Source organism: Arachis stenosperma, chromosome 3 (genome assembly GCF_014773155.1).
Source record: "Arachis stenosperma cultivar V10309 chromosome 3, arast.V10309.gnm1.PFL2, whole genome shotgun sequence".
Lineage (NCBI taxonomy): Eukaryota > Viridiplantae > Streptophyta > Magnoliopsida > Fabales > Fabaceae > Arachis > Arachis stenosperma.
In genome coordinates, this window is record NC_080379.1 from 5271755 (window position 1) to 5297939 (window position 26185).

General features: G+C 27.9%; 1 protein-coding gene and 1 long non-coding RNA gene across 4 annotated transcripts; one reads left to right on the forward strand and one right to left on the reverse strand.

The window, feature by feature from the left end:
* Window positions 1-9374: 9374 nt before the first annotated feature.
* LOC130967844 (uncharacterized) lies at window positions 9375-13037 on the reverse strand. 3 transcript variants are annotated; one of them, XR_009081436.1, is made up of 6 exons: window positions 12761-13037; window positions 12507-12553; window positions 11426-11863; window positions 10066-10306; window positions 9807-9864; window positions 9375-9631 (listed from the first exon to the last, which is right to left on the reverse strand). It is a non-coding gene; the product is annotated as an uncharacterized LOC130967844 (long non-coding RNA). The 3 variants fall into 3 exon arrangements; XR_009081437.1 differs by having other exon boundaries at window positions 9379-9631; window positions 10066-10177; window positions 12797-13037; XR_009081435.1 differs by having other exon boundaries at window positions 9380-9631; window positions 10066-10177.
* Window positions 13038-15069: 2032 nt separating this feature from the next.
* On the forward strand, window positions 15070-17146 carry LOC130965365 (putative F-box/LRR-repeat protein 23). The gene is made up of 2 exons (XM_057890134.1): window positions 15070-15320; window positions 16121-17146. The coding sequence occupies exons 1-2, from the start codon at window positions 15070-15072 to the stop codon at window positions 16941-16943; spliced, it is 1074 nt and encodes a 357-aa protein (XP_057746117.1). The 3' UTR covers window positions 16944-17146.
* The last annotated feature ends 9039 nt before the right edge of the window (window positions 17147-26185 follow it).

The window sequence follows — 26185 nt, forward strand, 5'->3', positions numbered from 1 at the left end:
TGACGAACTAATAAAAATACTTAGTGGTTCTCTGTCGGTGAACTTCACACCTTTGCTTTTGCTTTTTTTTATTTTTCCAGAGCAATGCACCAGAGCAAGAAAGCTCTCTTTCTCACTAGCCATTGTGAGAATGATCTCTTCTGCTGCTTGAATCACCCACATATATATAGATTTTCCGTCAGAGTAAACTGTGGCAAGCCACCACGTTTTTTTACTCTACATAAACCGTGGTGACTCCCCACGGTTTATGCACAACCATTTTCCTTCGTAAACCGTGGTGACCTCCCACGGTTTACATGTAAATCAATTTCTTCCTAATCCGTGGTGACCTCCCACAGTTTATGTTTGTTTTGAAACCGTGGTGGGTTGCCACGGTTTACATAAAATTCAATTTTGCACAAAATGGTTACAAGAAATAAATTTGCACATTTACGTAAATAATTCTCCAACTTTATTTATTTATGTAAATTTCCCCATAATTGGGCTTAATCAATGGTAAAATATACAAGGATTATGTGGATCTATGATAGAATAGCAGTAAAAAAAAAGGCTAAGGAGGTTCTATAATAAATTATTGTAATTATAATTGAAGAAAATTCAAAGAGAAATTGGAGTCAAAAGGTTATTGATTTAAGGCTCAAGTTTATGATTATTTTTTACTTTCTATGTTAGTGTTAATTGTAATAAATATTTAATGGATTTAAAAAAAAAATTGTCATTCATTTATCATTATAAAAGAGATTTTATTTAGTTTTTTTTAAATAAAATCTAAAAAAGCAACATTAATTCTTACAATCCGGATGTTCAAGTTGGTTCAGAGGTCGGTTGGTATTGGATTGGTGTGGCTTCAAAGGTTTATGATGCTCGTAGTGGTTATTTGCGACTCAATAAGAAGATGTTTAGTTGGGAGATAGGGGTAATTAGCTTTGGTTTTGATGTTAACATGTTCTGGAAAAGCACAAATTTTTGGTCTGGCTATGTCTTCGGGAGCCTCTTCCTACTGCTGCGTTTCGTTTTAGGAGGAGCATTTCGCACACAGATAGCTATCCACGATGTTTTTCATGTTAGAAATCGGTTTTACATTGTATTCGGGATTATCTAAAAGCCCAACTAATTTGGCAAGCTTTAGGAATCTCCGATCAACCAGTGGATTTGATGAGTTGGTTCTTACATAATAGTAAACTTTTCTGGTCTCTGGTGGATTTGGCGTTCGAGGAATAACGAGATCTTTCATTCTCACGAGCATTGGACCACAAACAAGGTTATTCGTATGGCTTTGTCCTTGGAAAAAGAACTTCGAAATATTTTTGAGTTGTAACGACTGTCTATCCCTTCCACCATTAGTGGCTCTTGGTTTTCCCCCTCAGTGAGTACCTTTAAAATTAATTGTGATGCTAGCTATCCTGGTAATGGTGCTCGAGTTGGTTTTGTTTGTGTTAGCAGAGATTGGAATGAAAGGTGGCAACGAGGCTGTCTGGAAATAATTGAGAGTCGTAATATTTTACAAAGAGAGTTGTTTGCTATTTGGAGAGGCTTTCTTTTAGTATGGGACTCGGGACAAAAAGATATTATATGTGAGACAGACTGCGTGGAGGCTTTTATTATTGTACAGGATTGCTCTGGGTTTATTGATCTTTTGGTGTTAAAAATTCGAAATATCATGTCTTGGCAATGGCGTGCTGATCTCCGGTTGATTTTGAGAGATGCAAATACAGTAGCAGACATCATAGCAAAGATTGCAATGAAGACTCTTTCTTTCTAAGTGGAGCTTCTAAAAGGAGTTTAAGAGTAATATTCAGGACTTATTTTTTTTCTCTCTTAGTTGTTGTTTATTTTCTTTTAAGTAAAAAAAAAATTTATTTAGTTTTTTAAGTGGATTTTAAATGTTTAATGGTTGTTTTTAATTTAGTTGAATAATAGATGTTTAGTGGATTATTTAAAAAGTTTATCATCTATTCATAATTCATAATTCAATACTATAAAAGAGATTTTATTTAATTTTTTAAAGTGAATTTTAAATGTTTAGTATTGTTTTTAATTTGATGTACGAATCGTGTATTAGCAAGCCTTTTGAATTATTTGTATTCAGTATTTATCCGGTTAACTCGTGTTGATGTTTCCGAAAAATTGTTTACACTGACCATCGACAATTAATTATTAATTATTTTATATATCGTTATTAAAACATTTTTTTTATAACCGCAAAAAATAGATAATGGTCAGGTAATATTAATTTAGTCACCCAAAAAATTTAAAATATCTTTTTTGTCCAAAATATTATTTGTTCTATTAAAAGCAAGTGCCATCAATTTAATAAATAAAGAAAAGTTTCTCTATTTTATATTAAGATTTTTTTATTTTTAATAAATATTAAAATAATTATTAAATTTGAATCTGAAATTTCTTAATTAAAATAATAAATATTTACGATATTGAGTAACTTTATATTCGTTATTATAATTATACATATTTAATTTATAAAAAGATAAAAAGATATATATTTAATTTATAAAAAAAGCAGTGCCTATATGCATTATATATAGGTGCCTTCTATGGTACCTATTGTTTTATTGTACCTATGGTGACTACAAAGAAGTTTTTCAATTAATTGTGGACATCTGGTCACTTTTTTTTTTTTTTTAAAACGTATCACTAAAAATGTTGCTTAAAGAGAAAGTGTTACCCTTAATCGTTAACTTGGCTCTGATATCAAATTTTGAACTTTGAATAAAAATAATTTGTAAATTCTATAGTATTGACCATTTCTACTACTTTGATGTATATTTATAACTTTTTAATCTTGTTTTAGTTTATAATATTCTTTTTTGCATGGATTACTGTATATAAAATCTTTTATCTGTTTGTCTTTTTCTTTAATATAATTTCTCAAATCCTCAATTACTTCTTTTATTTCTACACTTTCTCTTGTTTCTAAATATCTGTTTAATTTTTCAATTTCATTCTCCATTTTTTCTTTCAGCAGCTTTAATTCTTTTAAGTCGTAATATGGTTTTCCAGGCATTTATAAATTTTTTAAGTTTAATTCCAACTTGTTTATAGTTATTCTTATTTCTATCCTTTTTATTATAAGATCTTCAATTTCAATCTGAAGATTATTTAATTCCCTTTTATACTCCTTTATTTTACTTTTTAATTTTCTTGTCCTATTTCTTCTTATTTTATTTTCTGGTTTTTCAATCTTTTTATGCTTCATTATTTAAAATTTCCGCAAACTCTATCATCGATTCATCACTATTTTCTAAAGATTCTATTAATTTTTCTAACTCTTCAACTTCTCTTTTTAACTTGTCATAAATTATTTTTAGGGCTTCAAATGCTCTTTGATTTATTTCAGAAAACTGTAAATAATTCAAACGATTTTCTCTTTCAAAGAGCTCTTGTTTTTTGTCTTGATAAGTTACATATATTTCTTCTTTATTTATTGTCATAGTTTAGTGTTTAGGGTCTCATTTAATTTTTCGACCTTTTTTGTTAGTTCTTTTATTTCAAAACTTTCTTCTTTAATTTTTAACTTAGATAAACTTAAAGGGCTATTAATTTTAGATTCTCTTATTTGAAAATTCGATAAAACTAATTTTCCTGATGGTTCTTTTAGTAATAGAACTGGGTTTTCAATAGCTTTATATTTTGGTATTTCTGTTTTTACAATTTTCTGAAATAATTCATCAACATAAATCCTTTCTCTGTTTTTAAATATTATACTATGATGGCTGTTTGTTAAAGCATAATTTATTGCATATGTAATTGAAAAAGGTTCATCGTCTTGTTCCATTAGATTCTTTCTGTGAAATTTATAAGCCAAACTTATAGATCTTCCAAGGTTTTCAGTTGATAAAGGTATAGCATATCCAAGATGGGCATTGAATTTAACATTTACATTTGCCAAGTTTCCATGAACAATTCCAATGATTTGATCTATTGGGTCATCAATAATTCTTTTATCACAGATTGCTAAGCTTATTGGTGAATTAATTCCTTTCATATATGTAGATTTGATTAAGACTTGTATAGTACTAATATGAATCCATCCAATTTTAGATCTTTTTTGTTGATCCTTAATTTTTTCAATCTGTTTACTCAATTCTTCATCATTTATCAGAGCTATTTCAAGTTCTCCATTGGCAGATTTTATCTTTATAGGGGCTTCAAGTTGAATTTTTTCATAGTATATTATATTTTTTCTATTAAAAACTTCTTTTAAAAGATTTTGTTTATTGAAATTTTCATTTGATTTGAGATTTAATTCTGTTTTTAGAACAGCCTGTTTTTCATTATCTAATAAAGCAGTTAATCTATAATAATCAGATTCTTCTGTTAATTCTAGGCTTTCTAAATAATTCATAACTAAGAAATTAGGATAAAGGCGTACCTTTCTGGAGAAAAACTTCATTTATTTAGTATATTTTACATAAGATGTTTTTTTATCTCCAGAGGGGAGATTGTAGATACTAACTCCAGAGGGGAGTTTAGAATTGGTTTTTCCTAAAGGAATTCTTCTTCAAACTATAGAATCGCCTCGGCAGCTTTCTCCTTGCTCTCCTAGCATATGAGTACTCGTAGCCTCCTGCTTTCTATGGTTTGATCCTTTCTACAATTGCCTAAGCAACCTATTTATAATGGTTGGGTCTGATGGACAATTCCCATCCTTACCCTTCTTATGACGTCATTGCTTACGTCATTGTTTATTATCTTGCACCAGCTACATTGTTGGTGCTCTATGACCTAAGCGCTTACGTCATTATGCAATAATGTTGAGAGATGCTTCAGATGTGCTGTCCTCCTCTTTCATTATGTGGCCTTCAGATGCGTTGTCTCCTTCCTTTATCATGTGGGTTGATTCTGTTTCATTATTGCTTTCTTCAGATAACTCTGAGACACATAGCTGGCACTTGTGGTCTTCTCTGTCTTTTATCAAATAGCAGAGATTCCTTTTTATCCCTTCGGGGAGCTTTTCTAAGAGTCCAGATAAGTTGTAGAATGCTGATTCAAATTCCACTAAGAGTCTCATCTCTCTTTCTTCAATTTCATTCCTTTTACTGGACACAAGCAAAGTATTTCTACTTTTATAATTGATTCTTGTGTGAGATCCCCTTGTTATCTTTTGAGTTCTTTCGAAGACCCTTGCTAGCGTGCTGGCTAGTCTTCCTTCATGATTATAGATTGTTAAATCTTGAACTTGATCAATTGGTTGAAAATTTCCTGGGAAGACGGACATGAAGATTACTTGATGTGCTGGAACCAAGCATTCTTCTTCTTCATTAAAAATAGGTTGACTATTCGTAAATTTTAGGGATATATCCCTTGGATTTACGTTGTCAATCATATTTTTAAATCTCTTTACTGTATCAATGAATCCTGCAGGAAACTCACTAATAATTTTCAAATCATTAAAAATTAAAATTGTATCAATTAATCCATACTGGAAAAACTGATAGGTGTCAGATGGGAAAGCATCTGGAAATATAACCAGCTTTGTTAGCTGTTCTTTGGCAATAGAATAATATCCCAAGATTGCCCTTTTTTCTTCAGTCCAATTCAGGACTATGTTAAGGGTTTCTCTGAGATTTGATCTACAGACCCTTTTCTTTTCCTTGATTTCAGCCCTTGTAGGAATGTTTCTTATTATTCCTGTTCTCTGGATTTGAATTGGAGCTTTATCTGCTCTTTTTAGGGTTTGCTCTGGATGAAGAGCTTCATATTCCCTGAAAGATTCCTTTGCTTCTTCCAGTGTTAAAAATCCTCCTTTATGAATTATCCTTGATTGATGTGTAAATGGTGCTGCTTTTTCCCAGGCATCATATATTCCATTCATGGGGCTATTATAAATTACATAATATTTTTTATCTTGGGTGGATTTTTTGATAATTTCGGCAATTGTTTTATTTTCTGGAATTTTTTCTTCACCTGATTTGTCCACCACGCTTAGCTGGCTGAACTCTGATGGTTTTGGTTGTTGTGTTGATTTCATTGCTTCGATGGCCTTCTTGAGGGATTGGATCTGTGTCCTTATTTGCTGACAATGCTTGCATTTTTCGAGTTCTTGTTCGTATTTCTGGATTTCTTGATCTAATGCGTTGTAGACGAACTCCATTCTCTTGTTAATGTATCTGCAATAACATTTTTGTCACCCTTAATATATTCAATTTTTATTGGATATTGTAACAAAAATAATTGCCATCTTACCAATCGTCCATGATTATAATCAACTTTTAAATTATATCGTATGAAACCTGTTAGGTAACTTGAATCTGTCCTTAATGTAAAATCTCTGGGTAGTAAATCAATTTTCCATTTCTTAAGAGATTTAATTGCTGCTAGAGTTTCCTTTTCATGAGTGGTATATCTCTGTTCTGTTGGAGTAAAAGTTTCTGAAATATACCTGCAAAGTAATTCCTTTGGGGAATATTTAGAATCTAGTGATTCTTTTTCTTGTTCCAAACTTTTTATAGCTTTTTTAGCTTTTAGACATCCTGACCAGGTTATGTCTGAAGCATCTGTTTCTACTATTAAGTAGTCATTTTCTTCTGGAATGTAAAGTTCTGAAAATTTTTCACAAAGTTCTTTAATTCTTTGAATTTGCATACTATCTTTTTCATCCCATTTCCATTCTTTTTTAGTACTTATTTTTGGAAATAAGCTTTTAGTGTATTCTGTTATATTCTTTAAAAATCCTTTATCAGAAATATAATTTATACACCCTAAAAATCTTTGTAATTATTTTCTATCTTCTATTTTATTAGGAAATAAATTTACCTTTTCTAGAATATTTGGTTGAAGTTTTAGCTTACCTTGAGTAGATAGAATTAATCCAAGAAACTCTATTTCTTGTTTTGCTATTCTTGCTTTCTTTTTGCTAAGAACTAATCCTTTCTGTTTACATCTTTCTAAAACTATTAATAATTTTTGAAGATGATCTTCTTTATCCTGTTTTGTAAAAATTAATATATCATCAATGTATACTAAAACAAATTCATTTAATTCTTTTAGATTTTCTTCCATAAATCTTTGATAAATACCTGGGGCTTGCTTTAATCCGAATGGTAATACATTCCATTCATAAAGCAACACACTTGTTGATTCTTTTGTTGGGCAAGTAAAAGTAGTTAATTTCTTTGTTTCTTCGTCTAAACGAAGTTGCCAATATCCTGATTTTGCATCAAGAGATGAAAACCAAGTTGCTCCCTTGATTTTTTCTAAAATAGAATCTTTTCTTGGAAGTTTATGAGCATCACCAATAGTTGCTTCATTCATTTTCTTATAGTTTATTACCATTCTTCATTTTCTCCTTTTAATTTCATTATTGTTTTCAACGTAAAAAGCTGGAGCCGCATGAGGACTTTTACTTAATCTTATAATTTCTTTTTCCAAAAGATCTTTACATTCTAATGAGAACTCTTCTCTATCTCTTGCGGAATAAGAAATTTTATTTGGAACATTTATCTCTTTTGTGGGATCTTTTAATTTAATGCTTACTAATTCGTTGTTTGTATTTTTAATATCTAAAGGATTTTCAGCACAAATTTCATCCAAAAGTTCTTCTATCTTTATTTCAAGATTATTTTTTGGAATATTTATCTGAAAGTATAAATTTAAATAACATGTTTCTAATATAGAAAATATTTTAAATTTTAAGATCTTATCTATAGTAGTAATTGGTATTTTTATACGTTTTGATTTTTGATTTATTGAAGAATCGTGTGGGGCTTTTAGAACTATATATGTTAATTATTGAATGAATGGATGATATAGCTTTAAAAAGTTATTTCCTATGATAAAATCCATTCCAGAATCTAACATATATATAGATGGAACAATGAACCTATAATTTTGAATAAAAATTTCAACCATCTCTGCTTTTTGGTCAATTTTATGTATTGATTTGTCAGCTATTCTAACTCTTAATGGTTTCTTTAATTTTTTCCAATCAAGTTTTATATTTGAACTAGCAAAGCATTGTGTTGCCCCAGAATCTATGAAAGCATTTATAAACTTTTCTGTTATTTTTATAGTAATAAATGTAGCATTATTACTCAGTCTCTGAGTCTGTTTCCGAGATATATTCAAAAATATAGTCTAAGTTATCATCAGATTCTTCTAATGGTTCCATGAAACAAGACTTAGCAATTTCTATTTGTTTAGTAAGATCCTTTTTATCCTTCTTTTTCGGGCATTCATTTGCGTAGTGTCCTTCTTCTTGGTAATACCAACATTTACAATTTTCTTTTTTATTCGGGCAATAGTTATTTCTTTGTCTTTTGTTTTTATTGTTATTTTCTTTCTTAAAATATCTCTTTTTTCTCCAGTTTGGATAGTATTTTCTTTTTCTTTGAAAAATTTTATTAAGACCATATTTTTGAGGTATCTCTTCATTATCCTGACAGCAAATTCTGATTATATTTGCAAATCTTTTTTGAGTTGCTTCTTGCATACAACGTTCTTTTATTTCCTCTCTTATTGCAGAGGTTGCTCCACCAAAATTATTTTCAATTGTTCCTCTATTTATTTCTCTTATAAATCTTCCCATTATAAATTCATTAGCAGGATATGGAAGTTTTGTTATGTACATACTAAGATAATGATTTTTATCTTCTTCTTTTAAATTGTAATAATGTATTCTATATTCACATATATAAGATTCCACATTACATAAATCATATATCTGGATATTAGCTAAATGGTTTTTTGCTTCTTGATATTCTTTATTATAGACTTCTTGTCTATGATCTATAATATTTTTTCCAAAAAATTCTTTATATAGAATCATCCACAACTAGAAAATGGATTAATACAGACAGATTTACAGACGGATTTAGTCTTTATTACAGACAGATTTTTGGTTACTGACGAAATTACCGACGGATTTTGTCCCTCTGTAAAAGCTTCATCGGAAATTATTTACCGACAGATTTTTTTCCGTCGAAAAATTACAGACGGATTTTTAGCAGTTACCGACGGATTTTCCCTCTGTAAATTTTCTATCCATTTTCCAAAAGCGACGAACTTTCCGACGGATTTTCTGTCTGTAATTACAGACGGATTTTTCGACAGATTTTCCGTCTGTAATTATAGACAGATTTTCAGACGGATTTTCCGTCTGTAATTACAGACAGATTTTCCGACAGATTTTTCATCTGTAATTACAGACGGATTTTCCGACAGATTTTCCGTCTGTAATTTGAACTTTGAAAAATCATCCCGTTCTGATTACAGACAGAAAATCCGTCTGTAAATCCGTCAGTAAGATAAAATAGAATTTTTTTTAAATTTTTTCATTGCAAAATGAATACTTTAAATTTGTTTTCTAAATTTACTCCATCAAACACTGTAAATTGAAAAAAAAAGCCAAAAATCACATAAATAAACATAATATTCATTACATGATACCTATAAAATTGGATGTTATTTTTCAACATCATTGGCCAATATCTCATTGTCTTAATAAAAAAATACCCAAAAAAAAAATAAGATGACCATCCCAATGTTACATGAATGTCACAAATTACACTTAGCACTTAAAGATAGAATAATCTAAAATATTAATAGATAACTAAGTTGCATTAACAGCATCAAGCTCCGATCCACATTGAAAGTTAATCTGGACATCTCCTGACTGAAATAGAATTAAAATCCGAATTGGAATTGGAGTAAATCAATCTATGCCAAAGAATCAAAACATAGAAAAATAGAAAGAACAACAAAAGCAAACAGAGATCAGAACAAAAATAAAATAATTAAAGAGTTCTTCACAGAGTGCGGAATGAAAAAGAACATTTGAAAGAACTCACCTGGACTAAGCAAATTCAAACCAGCAGGAAGCCTAGGCACAACAACAGCAGGATGATTCTGCGCACACGCCAAAAAACCTCAGACGGTTCAGCAAATACAACTCATCGTAAGATTCAACAACACTAGGAAAATTATAGTTAAGAGAAGGATCAAGTTAAGAGAAACCCAGGGCATTTTTAAGCGAAATGCAAAATGACTCCACTGAAAAATATAATCTGATCAGGATTCATATCATAAGAGTTCATTGGATTCACATACCTGTAAACTACTTGTGTCACAGCCTACAACTGTGATAATCCCACCGGCTGCACCTGCGAGAAAGTAGCTGGCACTAGAAGCATCGCCTTCAACAAAAGCATTCCCAGGAGACCTGGTAGGAAACTTCCAATTATAGTCACAATAATTTAATTCTAAAATCTTTACAACTCAATAATAGCAGTTGGTACAATAGCATTGCTCAGGTTAACATCCATTGCTGTTCCAATAGCAGTTGGTACAACTGTGAAAGGCAAATTTCATCTGTGGCATTAGTTGATAGAAAGGTTAATATTATAATGGCAGAAATTTGCCAAAAAAAAAGTGCGCTTTCAGGTGGAAGATGAGAGGAAGTAAAATTAATAGAAGTGTCACTTGACTCACTTCCAACCATCCTTTGCTAAGAAGCATGATTTTAGATACAACTTCTGGAATACAAGACAGATATAGGTACAAAATGAAAGTACAGCTACAAAGTATAAAGGATGATGAAAGACAATAATCAAAACAATGCAAATTTTAGTTAGACTGCAATGATCAAGTCTTGACACTGCCAATAGATTGCAATTTACTTGAACATTATTAGAACCAATGTATGCTAAAGAACCATAAGTTTGTTTGTCAATATGAAATATGGATGAGACAAGTCTAGTCTCCATTAAATGGATTGGTACAAAGATGAATACCTAACAGGTTTGTTATTCTTGACAGAACTACATGTTTGTTCCTTGTAAATATAGAAAAGTATTCCATGTAACACTTCCTACGATGCTGATCCAATTTTGATAAAGCAACGGCACTAGAGCAAAGTTAGCCCCCAAGAATTTCACCTGTTCCTATCCTCTGGTGTACAATGTTTTGGAAGAGATTCACAAATCGCAAGCTGATATAAATAGAACCAGAGATCCCAAATATTGTGCTAAGTGGAGCTTATATCATGTAATTACTTCACTTTTTTCAATGCCTCAAAGTTCAAAATAGTCAAATGCAACGTTTATGTGTAGATAGGTCCTTGTTCTCTCAATTTGTCAAATTTTATAGTTAGAAAAAGGGGGGGGGGGGGGGGGGGGAAGTTAAAGAAGATAAATGAAAGAACCTAGTTTAATCTCATATCTTAAAAACTACAACTGTGGACCTCAGAATCAATGGCAAATTTATGAGAGAGGGGTTTCTATAAACTTGCTCTGCAAATCCTAGAACACTTAAGAATGAAATAATCCTAAAATATTTCAGCTTCTTGTTTTTTAACTGGTACCTCTATTTTCAAATGAATATAATATATCAAACACTGAATTTTAAAAAGAAAAAAGAAAATGAATAAATATAAAAATTATTAAGAGGAGAAAGGGATATAGAGATATACCCTCCAACGCTTGAGTCGTTGAACGGAAGCATCTTTTGTTCTGGCAATATCAAAGGGACTGGAGGAGGAGCCTCCGTCGTCGATGTCACCGGAGCTCCGAGGAGCTTCTATGTCATCCTTTCCATAACTCATGCTTCTTCCAATAAGTGTCGCAGGAGAGATCACACTGTAAATGTTACTCTCTATTGTATTCGTTCATAGTGGCATTATCATTATCATTATTCTCCATCAACCATCATTTCAATTGCAATTATCAAATTAAATCAATTTAACGGTGAGTAATGAAATAACGAACAGTAGTGAGCATTGACAATTAAATTAACTAGTCTTCGTTGACTTACCAGTAAAATTAGAGAAGAGTAGGTTTTAACAGTGATAGTGATAGCAGCGTTGTCTTAATCTGTGGTACGATCTTCTTCCTTATCTTCGTCGATTGCTCTTCAACCATTCAAACAAACAAGAAACGACGAGCTTAATTAACAAAGCGTTTAAATCTCGCATTTAATTTTAAAAGAGAGATACTTTTCTAATGTAATTGGTTTTCTGAGGAATCACGGGTGGAAGTTGTAGATTCAAGGAAAGTATCCACCACGCTAAGAATATATTCCACTCTTTCTTTATTATTGTAATAGCAGTTATCATGCAAATTGAAATGAGTTTAAAATGAAGATGTAAATTAAAGGATACAATGAGAAATATCCATCAGGCCTAAAAAAAGTAACTCTCTGACCACCATTGAGTATGACTTTGACATTCGACACTTTTCCAGGAATTATATAGTCTTTTGTTCCTAAATCTACAAACAAATTTATGCACACCATTAACAAGAAATGGATGCAAGGAATGGATGCACACAAAGGAATGGATGCACACCACAATGAACTCTAGCAAAACCTTGCTGAATTCCACTCAATTAACATTATCAGATACACTCTAAAGTTTATTGAACAAAATATAAAAAATCTGCCAATTCAAATGCAATGGTTATTCGCATCAGTCACCATCCAACAATTAGATTTTGAATTAACTAAAAAGTAAGAAAATAAAAATCAGAGTGACAAAAAAGAAAAACAAAGCATACTGCTGGGGATCTTCACTCGACCATAGATGGTGTAACCTTCAGCGGACCTGAAAAAAAAACAAATTAGGATTAAAATCGATCCACATAACATAATTTTAAACCAGAGAGAACAAACGGAAAATTAGGGTTAAGGGACAAGAATTAGGGTTAAGAAAAACAGGGAAGGGATAGGGTTAGGGCTAGGGATAATGAAATCGGAACAGAATCACAATGGAAGGGTTAGGGCTAGGGAAAAGAAGGAGGCGGAGGCCTACCTGAACTAACAGCGATGAGAGAAGACGATGACAAACCTCCGGCGAGGAGAGAAGAAGCAGCGCGAGAGCAGCGGCGGAGGGAGCTCATAAGACAAGAGCACGGCTGAGAGAGCTCGTGTGACGATGAAAGGAGCAAACGCATTGAGAGCGGCGGTGGAAGGAGCTCGTGCGACGCGAGCCGCGGCGGCGGCGGTGACGGCAACAGCGGAGGACGTCAATGGAGCTTCAATGGAGAGAGAGAGAAGGCATGGGAGTAATTCACGTGAAAAAAAGTGAACTGAAGTATTCGTGAGTAAAGTGACTCATCTCCTTATTCTAATATATTTCCGACGGAAAATTTAAATTACAGATGGATTTTTTGTCTGTAATAATTTAATAAAACACAGCGTTTTATTTATTTAATTACAGACGGATTTTCTGTCTGTAACTATTTCTCACTGAAAAAAATTAATTTTTTCGACGGAATTATCGACGGATTCTCTTTTCCGTCTGTAATTTATGCTAATTCATTTTTTTTGTTTTCCGACAAAAAATCTCTCTGAAATTCCCTCTGTATTTCAGTGGGATAAAATCCGTCGGAAATATCCGTCTATAATAACTAGTTTTCTAGTAGTGATCATTATATATAATATCTTATCATAAGCTGTTGTTTTTGTTTCTAATTCTTCTATTATTTGGTTTTCTATTGATGTCATATAATCTCTTATAGTTCCTTTAGTATGAAACCCTATGTAATTCCAAATGTCTCTTCCAGATAATTCACTAAGTTTTGGATTGGTAAAGGCTTCTAATAAGAAGGAATTTAACCAGTTTTCGAAAATTTCTTTTTCGTTCTTTTTGCAGTCTAAATCGAGCATTCTTTCTCCTTCCATTTCCTGGATTTTAGGAACGTATTTTGATGGTATTTTTGTATATTTTGAATCTTTATTTATAAACCCTTTTTTAAAAGCATAATTATCAAAACCTGTTTCCCATTTAAATTGAGATTGATTATCCTTAGATGTTCCAGCTTCATTTTTACTTGTATTGGAATTGCTGGTTCTTCGTCACTTGAATAATCTAGAATGTGTTCTTCATTTTCTATATTTTCAGAATTTACTAATTCCTCTTCTATTTGAAATTCCTGTTCCATAATATTATTTTCTTGAGCCATTTTTAATTGTTTAAAAAGCATTGTAACTTCTTCTAATTTTTCTTCAATATTCATAATTTTAGTGGTGGTTTTACTTTTAAATCTGTTATGTTAATTATGTTTTGAAATTTTTCTTCCTTGGGATTCTCTTTTTCCTTATTTCTTTGAAATTTTATGGATGTTAATATTTCTTCAAGCATATCTACTATAGAATTTAATTGTGGGTTAAAAGTATGATATAGATGTGGGGAATCATTTCTATGATAACATTTTTTAGAAATTCCGTGTGAAAAATAAGTTTTTTCAGGTTTTTGAAGTCCTTCAATAAAACTTATAGTAAAATAAAGATTTTGAGAAAAATCATTTTGTATTGATTTTAAGAATTCGGTGTCATTACAGTTAACATTAGTTAAAATCATTAATTTTTGATCCATTAATTTTGATAACTTAATTATTTATTCTCTTAAATCTTCTAATTTACTTTTTTTCATTAGGTGACGCTTTTCTTTGCTATACTTTTAAGTTAAAAGTGTGGCTCTAGCCACCACTAGTTACCATAGATATATAGCCACCAGAGATTTGGCTTTATATATATAGGTAAAGGGATTGATATACGAGAATTTTAAAAAACTTTAAAAAATTGTTATATCTTTATAAAATAATTATGATGAGAAATGACTTATTTTTTAGAATTTGACGAGATTGATAAAAAAAAAAAGAAAAGGAATGAGTTAACAATTAAAATGTGTTATGCTCCAACTAATATGTATTACTCTACTTTGATTTTGCATTTAACCATAATAAAAATGAAAAAGGAACTATTTTAGTTGTCAGCAATGCACCGTAACGGTAACGTTTCAAGAGAAAGTAACGGAAAATAGATCGGATCTTGAGGATTGCGGAACACGAAACACGATTTTAGCTCTCGCTACTCACTAATATTTTTTAATAAGAAGCTTCATGGCAAATTGCATGAAAGAGAAACCCTAATTCATTTGTTTTTTCAACAAATCAATACCCTCACCAGTCACCATCATCTCTTTGTTCGTCAATGCCATGGGAAAACAATCTATTATTGCGACCCAAGAACAGAACCCGTCATTGGGACACGAATCCGTTGTTGCGTCCCAGAGCCTGCACCACGGGCACGAGGAACTGGCTGGATCTTCCATACGAAATGACTCTCCTCATCATGACGAAACTCGGTGCGTTCCATATCCTTACCAGTGCCCAGAAAGTGTGCAGGCTATGGCATAGCATCTCCATGGATCCATTCTTGTGGCGCACCATTGACATGTGCAACCTGGGGCGTGAAAAGTATATGGCCTACGATTTGCGTAAGATGTGCCGCCACGCAGTTGATCGAAGCCGTGGCCAGTTGGTGCAGTATTTTGGTCCCAATGATCTTCTCAATTATATTATTGATTCGTAAGTTCAAATACTTTTTTTTTCAATAATTTTTTTCTCATGGTCCGTTTTGGAAACAATAAAACTAGTGATTTTAATCCATCCGAGTTGATGGATTGGTCAGCTTACTTATTTATTTATGCAAGTATATGCAACCATTTTTGATATAAAAATGCTACATGCATACAAATTTAAAATCAATCATTATATATTTATGGAGACAAGTATATTAGATGTATATTAAAATTAACCATAAAATTCACATGTAAATATAAATATATATTAAAAATGAGTTAAATTATACATATATTTATACATAAATATTAATATTAATGTATAAATAATATGTTTGTTGCGTATAAATGTATGTATTATTAATCTGATTTTTAACATATATTTTATATTTTAATATATATTTTAATGGTTGATTTCAGTAGCATGAATGTAAATAGTATTTATGTTTGTAAAGGATTTAAAAATTCAAAGCCTAGCTAGATTAATTTGACTAGATCTAAGCCTTTGTATGTGCGGTTTAGAATAGTAAGATGATAGCTGAAATTCTATTAGGAATGTTTAATTAAACACACTTTGATAGTTAGTTGTTCAGATTTCAATTATTATTTTCACATAAAAATTGTTCTTTTTAGACATGTTTAATTAAACACACTTTGATATATCAGATGTTCAGGTTTCAATTGTTTTATGTGAGTAGTTATTTTCAGCTATTTGTTTAAATCAATATCTTCTTTATCATCAGTTTTTCTTTATATAACTTTTTTCTAGCACACATTGTTGAGCATGTTTGTATTATCATTCTACAGGGGATGTCATCTGCGATGTCTATGTCTTGTTCAATGCAATGTGGATTGGGAGTTTCCAGAATTAAGTAAGATGGCCCCAAAGCTTTCGGTACTAGAGGAACTTGATCTTACCTTTTGTCGTATATCTGTATTTGAATTGGAAGCAATTGGTCACAGTTGTCCTCTGTTAAGATCCTTGAAGTTGAGGGGTGGCGGATCCATTTTTAGAGGAAACGAAGCAGCATATATTATTTCACGAAATATGCCCATGTTACGCCATCTCGAACTTTATGAAGACTCCTTAAATCATAAGGGCTTGTTTGCAATTCTTAAGGGTTGTCCTCATCTTGAATATCTAGATTTACAACATTGTCGTCATCTTAAGTTGCAAGGGAAATTGAGGAGAAAATGTGTTAGACGCATCAAGAATTTAAGATACTTAGATGAATCCACGCAAGACTACTATCGATTTAGTTCTGGAAGATTGCTTAAGTCATCAAAAGATTATGCTGATATTTTGTCTCCATTATTATGGACATCATATGATGCAGATCATGATGAGAATGAAAACATGTTTAAAAAGGGCGAGGGTGAGGTACCAAAAGGGTCAACTGTGGAATATGATGAAATGCAAGATTATTGGGAGGATATAGATGCTATGTGGGCAATTGCGAAAAGTAAAAGATTGCATAAGGGAAAGAAGAATAAGCCTAAAGGGTTTCAAGGATATCATAGAGAAAAGAAGAACACTAAATCCAATGAGAAGAAACATGGAAGAAAGACAAAGACAGGGAGGAGGATTGAGCATGAAAGCATGATGTCTTTTGAAAAGGAATTTCGGTAAACAAAACCAGGATGTGGATGCGCACAGTTGCTGTTTTGGAAAAAAAAAAAAACAAAAAAAGATAGCAGTGAATTGAAGGGCTCAGATGAAGTCAATTTGACGGGAAATTAATACTTGAGAGTCCGTGGATGAAAATTTAGTCAAATTCAAATCATCTAATGGCTCTTAGATATCAACCTCACCTGAATTTTCACTTTATTACAAACTAGTTCTCATTTTTTTTTCTTTATCAGTTTCTAATTTTTTAAGAAATAAAACAAAAAGAATTAATAAAAAGTAAGCACGGTAATGGTGTCTTATCCCTTGTTTTCTGGTTACTATTTTTCTTTTATGTTATTAAAAATTTTAGTGTCTAAACATGGAGTCACGACCAAATTTAATTTGATCATAGCAGGCACATTGATAGCATAATTGGGCTTAATCAATGGTAAAATATACAAGGATTATGTGGATCTATGATAGAGTAGTAGTAAAAAAAAAGGCTAAGGAGGTTCTATAATAAATTATTGTAATTATAATTGAAGAAAATTCAAAGTGAAATTGGAGTCAAAAGGTTATTGATTTAAGGCTCAAATTTATGATTATTTTTTACTTTCTATGTTAGTTTTAATTGTAATAAATATTTAGTGGATTTAAAAAAAAATTGTCATTCATTTATCATTATAAAAGAGATTTTATTTAGTTTTTAAAGTGGATTTTAAATGTTTAATGGTTGTTTTTAATATAGTTGAATAATAAATGTTTAGTGGATTATTTAAAAGGTTTATCATCTATTCATAATTCAATACTATAAAAGAGATTTTATTTAATTTTTTAAAGTGAATTTTAAATGTTTAGTATTTTTTTTAATGAGCAATGCTAGGGGGCCAGCAATTTTTGTGATTGTTAGCCATCAACTAGCCATCAATGATGATTTGATGGTGTGAGATTGGTGTGAAATTTTATCCAATGGCTCACCTTCCTCTGCTGGTTACATGCTGGCCAAAATTCAATAAAACTGCTGGCTCCTAGACTTTTCCTTTTTTAATTGGATGTACTAAAGCAGCAAATGCTTAATGAATTATTTAGTAAGTTGCTATCTACTCTGTGAGAATTATTCTCTTTGAATTTTTCATAAAATTCTTTGAACTTATTAAAGTTACTTATTTTTATAGTGTTTTAGACTTAACAATCTTTTGATGGAAGCCTTTTGTTCTAAACAAGTATATTAATCTTTAGTCTCGTTTATATCTTTAAAAATATAACTTAAAATTCGATGATTTGAATCTATTTTGTGATTTAGAACATGAGTTTTCTTCTCATTATAAAATTATTGAATTTTGATATCTATAGCATGATATACAATACATAGTTATCATAATCTATACATGAGTTTTCTTCTCATTATCAAATTATCGAATCACTGGATTATTGATTTAATTATTAGATCACAAATTAAACATAAATTAAATAGGTTGATTCAGTTATAATTAAATAATTATATAAAATTTTATTTTATTTTTTATTTTTATAGTAATTTTTTAAAATTTTATGTTGTATTATTTTTAAATTTTAATAACTTATTAATTAATTTATATTTATTATATTCTTCAAGTATTTATAAAAAATTTATTATTCTCTTTAAGTATTTATAAAAAACTAACAATCATAGAAATAAAAAATATATTATAATTAATAAATATTTTTTAATTTATAAATTTAATTTAATTTTATTGACGTAATACATTTAATAAAAGAAAATATTTTTTTTAGTTTAACTGAATTTGACCGAATTAGTTTAAATCAATTTTAAACAGATTTATCAGATTTTATCGAATTTAACTAAATTTGACTGAATTAATTGCTAACGAGTAACTGAATTTTTTGGTATATCCAACTGGATTTAATAATTATGATACAATGTCAAAATATGTAAAATTCAACTTTTTTCAATCTTGATAAATCTTTTTTAAGTGATTTAATAAGGTTTGAATCATATCACTGGATATAATGCATAAATTGATTTTTTCGGTATAAAAAAAATTATATAATATATTTCTAAAAAAATTACTCTGGAAAATATACATCTATCTTTTTAAAAAATATATCGAAAATTAATATTTAATAAGAGAAATATTTTACATGATAAAATCACACACATTCGTTCTTTCTGTGAATCTATAAAATTGCATTAATCATATAAATTTCTATCGGTCATATATTCTTTCTGTAGTTATATTCCTCGGAGTCCTCTTCTCTGGCGTGTTTATACTTTATAGAACCGAAAAGCTACTTTAAGATAAAATTATAGAGAGAGAGAGATTTACATATATGCACACAATTATGGTGCTATACATCATAGCTTCCGTCTATGATACGAATCGTGGATTAGCAAGCGTTTTGAACTATTTGTATTCAGTATTTATCCGGTTAACTCGTGTTGATATTTTCAAAAAATAAAAATATAGGTAGATAATGAAAATACTAAATAATGTAAATAATAGATATATTGAATATTTATTTTATTAGGTGTGTAAATGTTTATTTTAATATTAAAGTTTAAATAAATAATTTAGAGGTATAGTATGTTTTTATTTTATTAATAATTATTTATGTTGTTCAAAAAAGCCATTGATTACCTAGTATAATCTTTCCAAAAAATTGTTTACACTGTCAATTTTAATTTGTTGTTAATGACAATAAAAAAATTATTAATATATGTATCGACAATTAATTATTAATTATTTTATATATTGTTATTAAAATATTTTTTTAATAACCGCCAAAAATAGATAATGGTCAGGTAATATTAATTTAGTCACCCAAAAAATTTAAAATATCTTTTTTGTCCAAAATATTATTTGTTCTATTAAAAGCAAGTGCCATCAATTTAATAAATAAAGAAAAGTTTCTCTATTTTATATTAACTTTTTTTTAATTTTTGAATAAATATTAAAATAATTATTAAATTTTATTAAAAATATTAGCAATAAAAAAGACATACATATCTTTAATATAATTTTCTGAGTTTCTTTTTTATTTAATAATAGATAAAAATAATTAATAACTCGTTAAAATTTAAAAATGATATTTAATTTGTAATAAAAATACAAATAAAAAGAAATAATTAATATTAAAAAAAGAGAATAGCATCAACTTTTAAGTGTGTGTTTAGATTACAGTTTATAAATAGGAATTTGCATAGAATTGATTTTGCAAACTTGATTTTGATAAAAAGTAAATTTGTGTTAAAGTGATTTATGTTTGGTAATTTTTGTATCAAAATAGATTATAGCAAAATAAATATTGTTTGGTTTATACCATTCAAGATCACTTTTAATAAAAAATTATTAAAATAAAACTTATAAAAGAGAAATCTAAAAATAATAAAAAAATTAAATATTTACTTTGTAGTTATTAAAACAAATATGAAAGTTTTTGATGATCTTTTTATATAGTATATTTTTAGTATTTTTTTAATATGCTATAATTTTTTACTATTATTATTATTTATAATTAATTTTTTGTTTAATTTACTTTACCTAATAGAATCAATAAATCATATTATAAAAAGATAATAACAAATATAATACACAAAAATCACAATTATAAAAATATATAATGTTAAACAAACAGTTGAAAAAAAAATCAAAATAATAAATAATAGAAAAATAGAGCTCATATAAATAGAAATAACAAGAATTCTATAAATAATACAGTAACATTCATAAAGGATAAAGTTGGTTAAAGATAAATAAATAGTTAGTATTTATGACTAAAAACTTGTTAAAAAAACACAAAAACTAAAAATAGTTGCTTCTTGTAAACGTAGTTTTGGTAACAAAATCACTTCTGCGTTCATTATTTACAAACACACCCTAACTCTAAACGTACTTTTTCTCTTCCAACTATTTACAAACACACCCTAACTCTATTCTGTTGGATCTCCTTTTCGGGGAAGGAAATGTGGATGGATTAGTATTATGTGGTAGTTGAAGAACTTGGAAGCTAAAGAACAAAGGTGCAATTTGAACTATATATACATCAAGTGATAAAACCAAATTGAAAGTTTGAGGTTGCTCATAAGAAACTACTTTAGGCTTTTGAATTAGGTAAATTAAGGTTTGACAATAGCTAACATTATGAATTGTAGAATTTGACCAAGGAATCACACAAATTAAAAGGCTTCAAATTAAAAAGCGTAACAAGTTTAATCTTCTGCGGATGCTGAAGCTGAATGCTGATTTTCCTTTATTTTGTTACTAAAAATAAAGAACTAAATATTTTACGTATAAAATTAAATATATGCTATACAGAAAATAATAATAAATAATGATCATTTCTATTTATAACGTATACTTACTTCTATGCGCAAAAAAAATTTATTTTTATAGGTTAGGTATATTTATTTTATATTTGTAAGGCACACTTAATTTTATTTGTATAAAACATTTTAGTTCTATTAATTTTCAGTAGTTATGCATATTTATTTCTTTATATAATGAATATTTATTTTTATTTTTTCATGATGAAACTTTCAAACTTAAGTTCTATTTAAATTTTATAAGTCACATATTTTATTTAAAAAGAAGAGCACAAAAACAAGAAAAAAAGGCTAACTAGCAAGGTGAATACAAAAGCATAAAACAAAAATATATATGTATAGAAGAACTTAAATTAAAAATATTAAATAATAATACTACATAATTAAAAATAAAATTGATTAAATTATCTATTTATTAATAAAAAATTATATTATATCCCACATATCGTATAAGCATGGAAAATGTATATGTCAATATAGAGTCAGCTATAGTGCATAGCCATCTTTTCAAGCTTGTCTCATTTGATTTGGAAAAACTGAAAAAGTCATTCTAAATTATAAATTGATTAAATTCCTATAAATTATGCCTATTTCTCCCTTCCATTCCAAAACCACTGTCGGATTTTTTTTTAAATAAAATAAATATTTTATTCGCTAAAATATACATTTTATATTTATTTTTATTAAAATTTAGCATATGTCTTATCGTAAATAATATAAAATTATACATATTTTATTTATACTGTATATGAGATAGAATATAAAACAACGTAATTATATTATAATTATATAAAGATTTATCTCGTTTACGATAAATATAATTTTATTTTATTTATGCTGTAGATAAAATAATAATAAACACAATTTATATATACAATTTATTTAAACACCGTTTAAAGTCGTCTTTTATTTATTTCTTTAAATTTTCTCCAACTACTATAATAGTTTGTGTGTTTCAATATTTTTTTTATTTTTTTAAATACAAATCAAATATTTAATTTGTGTATTTTTATAATTTAAAAAAATATAAAAAATTATAATATTAAAATATATAACTCATCTCACTATTATAAAAAAAAAAAATTTATCCTTCTTCAGAAGGTTTACTCTAGAACACAGTGACCTCTAATCATAGCAGATGTCTCATGATGGGTAGGTGGGACCTTTCAAATCAACATATCCATCATTTTCATCTCATTCCTATCGAGACTCATAAGATCGGATGCATGCTCCCTATAAATCTTCGTCATCACCTTTTTCTATTTCCTATTGCACCCAAACGGAAACTGTTGTAAAAATTTATATATACATATATGAAGTTATTACAGAATTATGCATAGATTAATAATATATAGGAGCTGAATTATTGTACCTTATTACATGTAAATCTTAATCAATAATCAATATTATAATTTATAAGATACTAGCAAGTTTCAACCCACCGCAGCATTTTTTATTTTCAAATGTTGATATAATTTATTAAATTATTTTAAAATTATTATTGAGATAATTGTGTTTTCTTATTATTTAATATTTTGTGCGATGAACTAATTTGTCTCAGAAAAAAAAATTGCTGCGAGAGAAATTACCAAAAATTAATTATGTGAAGGGAACAAAACAACTCATTTATGCTTTAAGAAAATAAAATTATTTTAGTGATAGGAAGAGAAAAGAAAATAAAAACTTTCTGATCATTCTAGATTAGTGTTTTTTGTCATCTCAGTGGACAGAAAATGAAGGACAAACCCTGAAATGAGAAAGTATCTGGTAAGAGATGTTGCCTACTTGCCTTGTTCGAGAGGATGCCCTAGCCGTCAAATTCATTACTTTTGCTGTTTTTTAAAATGCAAAAAATAAAAATACTAAACAATTTTGATTTTTTATATGGAGAAGAGAATGTAGTAATACAACAATGTAGAGAAGAGAGATATTTTACATATATACGGTGTTATCAGAAAATGGACTCTCCGTTTTCAGTTTGAAAAAAAATAAAAAAAGTTAAAATTATAATACGGACGGTCCGATTTGTAATTTAAAAAAAAAATTTAATGTTAAAATCGGACCGTCTGATTTTCATTTCAACAAATTAAAAAAAATAAAAAATATAAATCGGATCCTCCGATTTTGTGTTTATTTTATTCTTCAAGCAAATCGGACCCTCCGATTTGTAGTTTATTTTTTTATCAAACAAATCGGACCGGCCGATTTAAATAAAACACCATATAAAAAAAACACCTAATTTTTCTATAACAATGTATTACACCTATATTTAACCAATATAAAAAAAAATAGCCAAATAATAGATATCGAATTTTTATTTTATTAGATGTGTTGATAATTATTCTAATATTAAGATTTAAATAGATAATTTAAAAATATAGTGTATTTTTATTTTATTAATAATTATTTATATTATTCAAAAAAATTATTAATTACTTAACATAATAAAAAAAAAAAGTATACTGTATAACTAGAGACTAGGGAGTATAGCTGATAGCTCATAATTTTATTAAAAAAAATTAAAAAATACCCCATAGAATCCATGCATTAAATGCAGTATCCATTTCACATAGTAGTAATCATTACCTTTTTTCTTATTTCTTTCTTTGTTTACTTTCTCAGCACTTTCCATTTTTTGGGTCTATCATATCATTCTTCTGTTATGCATCTACATGCTCTGACTTACGTTTCCATAGTATGAGACAATGATTTTTAATTTTTAATTTTACGGGATTACCATCAAGTTATTATAATAAGCTTCATTTTTTAATATATAAAAGTAAGGAAAGTAATTAAATTTGTATAATTGGTAATGTTATTTAATTATTTACTGTATATTAGTTTAAATTAATTTTAATAAAAAAATTCTAAAAAATAAAATAATAGAAATGAAAAAAATTTGAAAAATTATAAAAGATGAAATGATATTACCAATTTTAAGAATGCTATAAAATCATTTTCTTAAATAAAAATTTATATAAATTAAAAATTATAAAATTTTAAAGTTTTAATTTATTAGAAAATCATAAAATTAAGAAAAATAAAAATAGAGAAAAGACTAATTGTATAATTTAATTAAGAACACATATTTTCTTGAAAACATTTTATTTTAGAGAAGTTTAAGTGGTCAAATGTACAAAGTTATTCTTATTAATTATATTTTTCTATAATATTTTCATTTAATAGGGTTACTATCAGTAATAAAAATAAAATCACTTAGTATTATCAATATGAATACCTTTTAATTATCTACGTAAAATTATAAAAATTATTGACAATTATTCAAGACTAGGGAAATAATATTTATTACTTATAACAATAATTTAATTTAAGATTTAAGACCTCACATATATTTTAATTTGAGGGAAATAATATTTCTTACTTAGAACAATATTATCTAAGAACTCGTATATATTACCTAAATTTTTCGCTACTAAATTATTTTGGTGGTTTAATCTTGGCTTAAGGTTAAGAATAATTAACTTAAATAGGTTAGTTTTTAAAAATAAATTTTCATATTAATAATATTAAGAAGTGATCTAGATAAGAATAATTTTGATGATAAAGTTTTTTCTTCTTTCGTTGTATTATCTAAATCAATCTTGCTCCCTTTCTCTCTCTTTTTATGGTGAAAATTCAAGTAAAGTCGACTTCACGTAAAGTTGATATTGAGAGTCGTTAAATCATTATTTAACGATTCTCAATATTAACTTCACGTAAAGTTGACTTCATCTGAATTTTCATCTTTTTTTTATAGTCATTTCAAACTAGTTCGTACATAATTATAATATATAATTAAATATTTGTTGAATTTTGTGTATATGAAAATATTGTTAAATTTTTATAAATTTAAATTCTCTACTATGGTGAGAGGCATTAAGAACATATGTTAAAAATCACGTTATTTTATTTGTATAATTAATAATTTTAAATTTTATAAAAGTGCTTATAGAAGTAGCTACTAATAAATCGATTTTGCATAAATAGATTTATAATGAAATGTCGTTTGTCTATTAAATCAATTTAAGTTAAAATAATTTATATAGTAAGAGTAAATTAATTTAACTTAAAATGGTTTGTTATAAATACATATTAAATCGATTAATTAGATCGATTTTTATAAAGACAATTTCAAAATAAAAGTTAAAACATGATAATTAAATATTATTAGCAACTAAGCAATTTATAACAGTGATTTATTCAAAAAAAACTCAAAGTTAAATAAATAATTTATTTCGAATGTAATTTTGAAAGGAAAAAATAACATGATCTTGAAAAGAAGAGACAAAATATTCATTTTGTTGTTCTGATAAAATTTTGAGATATCCCAATATAAAAGAAACAATTATATTATGTATATATTAAAATTAATTATTAAAATAAATTATCAATATAAAATATATATTAAAAAATTAAATTTTATATATATTTATACATTAATATATTAATAACTAATGATTTTATTAGTAAATTTTAGTACATGAGTATCATTTAAGAAAAAACCCCACAACCTAATCTATTAATTTCCTCTTTTATCTTAATGAGTCAAGTCCTCTTTCTTGGACAAAATCTGAAAACATTGCCTAAAAGAGCAGGGAAGTGAATGCAAACATCCATGTCTTTATAATAGTAACAAATTTTAGAGAGATGTTATATGGTATCTTTTTGTTTATATTTTTCACTTTAATATTAAAAATGATGAAAATAATAAACAAATAAAAAATAAAATACCTTTCTTTTATATTAAAAATATACAAAGTAAAAATTTTAATATTTATACAATTTTCTTAGTATAAAATTAATTTAATCATAATTTAATTAAATTTATTAAATTATATAATAAGTTTTAATAATAAATTTCACATGAAAAAAGGCTAATGAGTGTTTATTGATGCATAAATATAAAAAATATTATTTATATACTAAAATTAGTTACTAA

Coding starts and splice junctions, on each gene's coding strand:
- LOC130965365 (XM_057890134.1), top strand. CDS start 15,070: ATGACTCTCCTCATCATGACGAAACTCGGTGCGTTCCATATCCTTACC. Junction 15,321..16,120: donor CTCAATTATATTATTGATTC/GTAAGTTCAAAT, acceptor ATCATTCTACAG/GGGATGTCATCTGCGATGTC.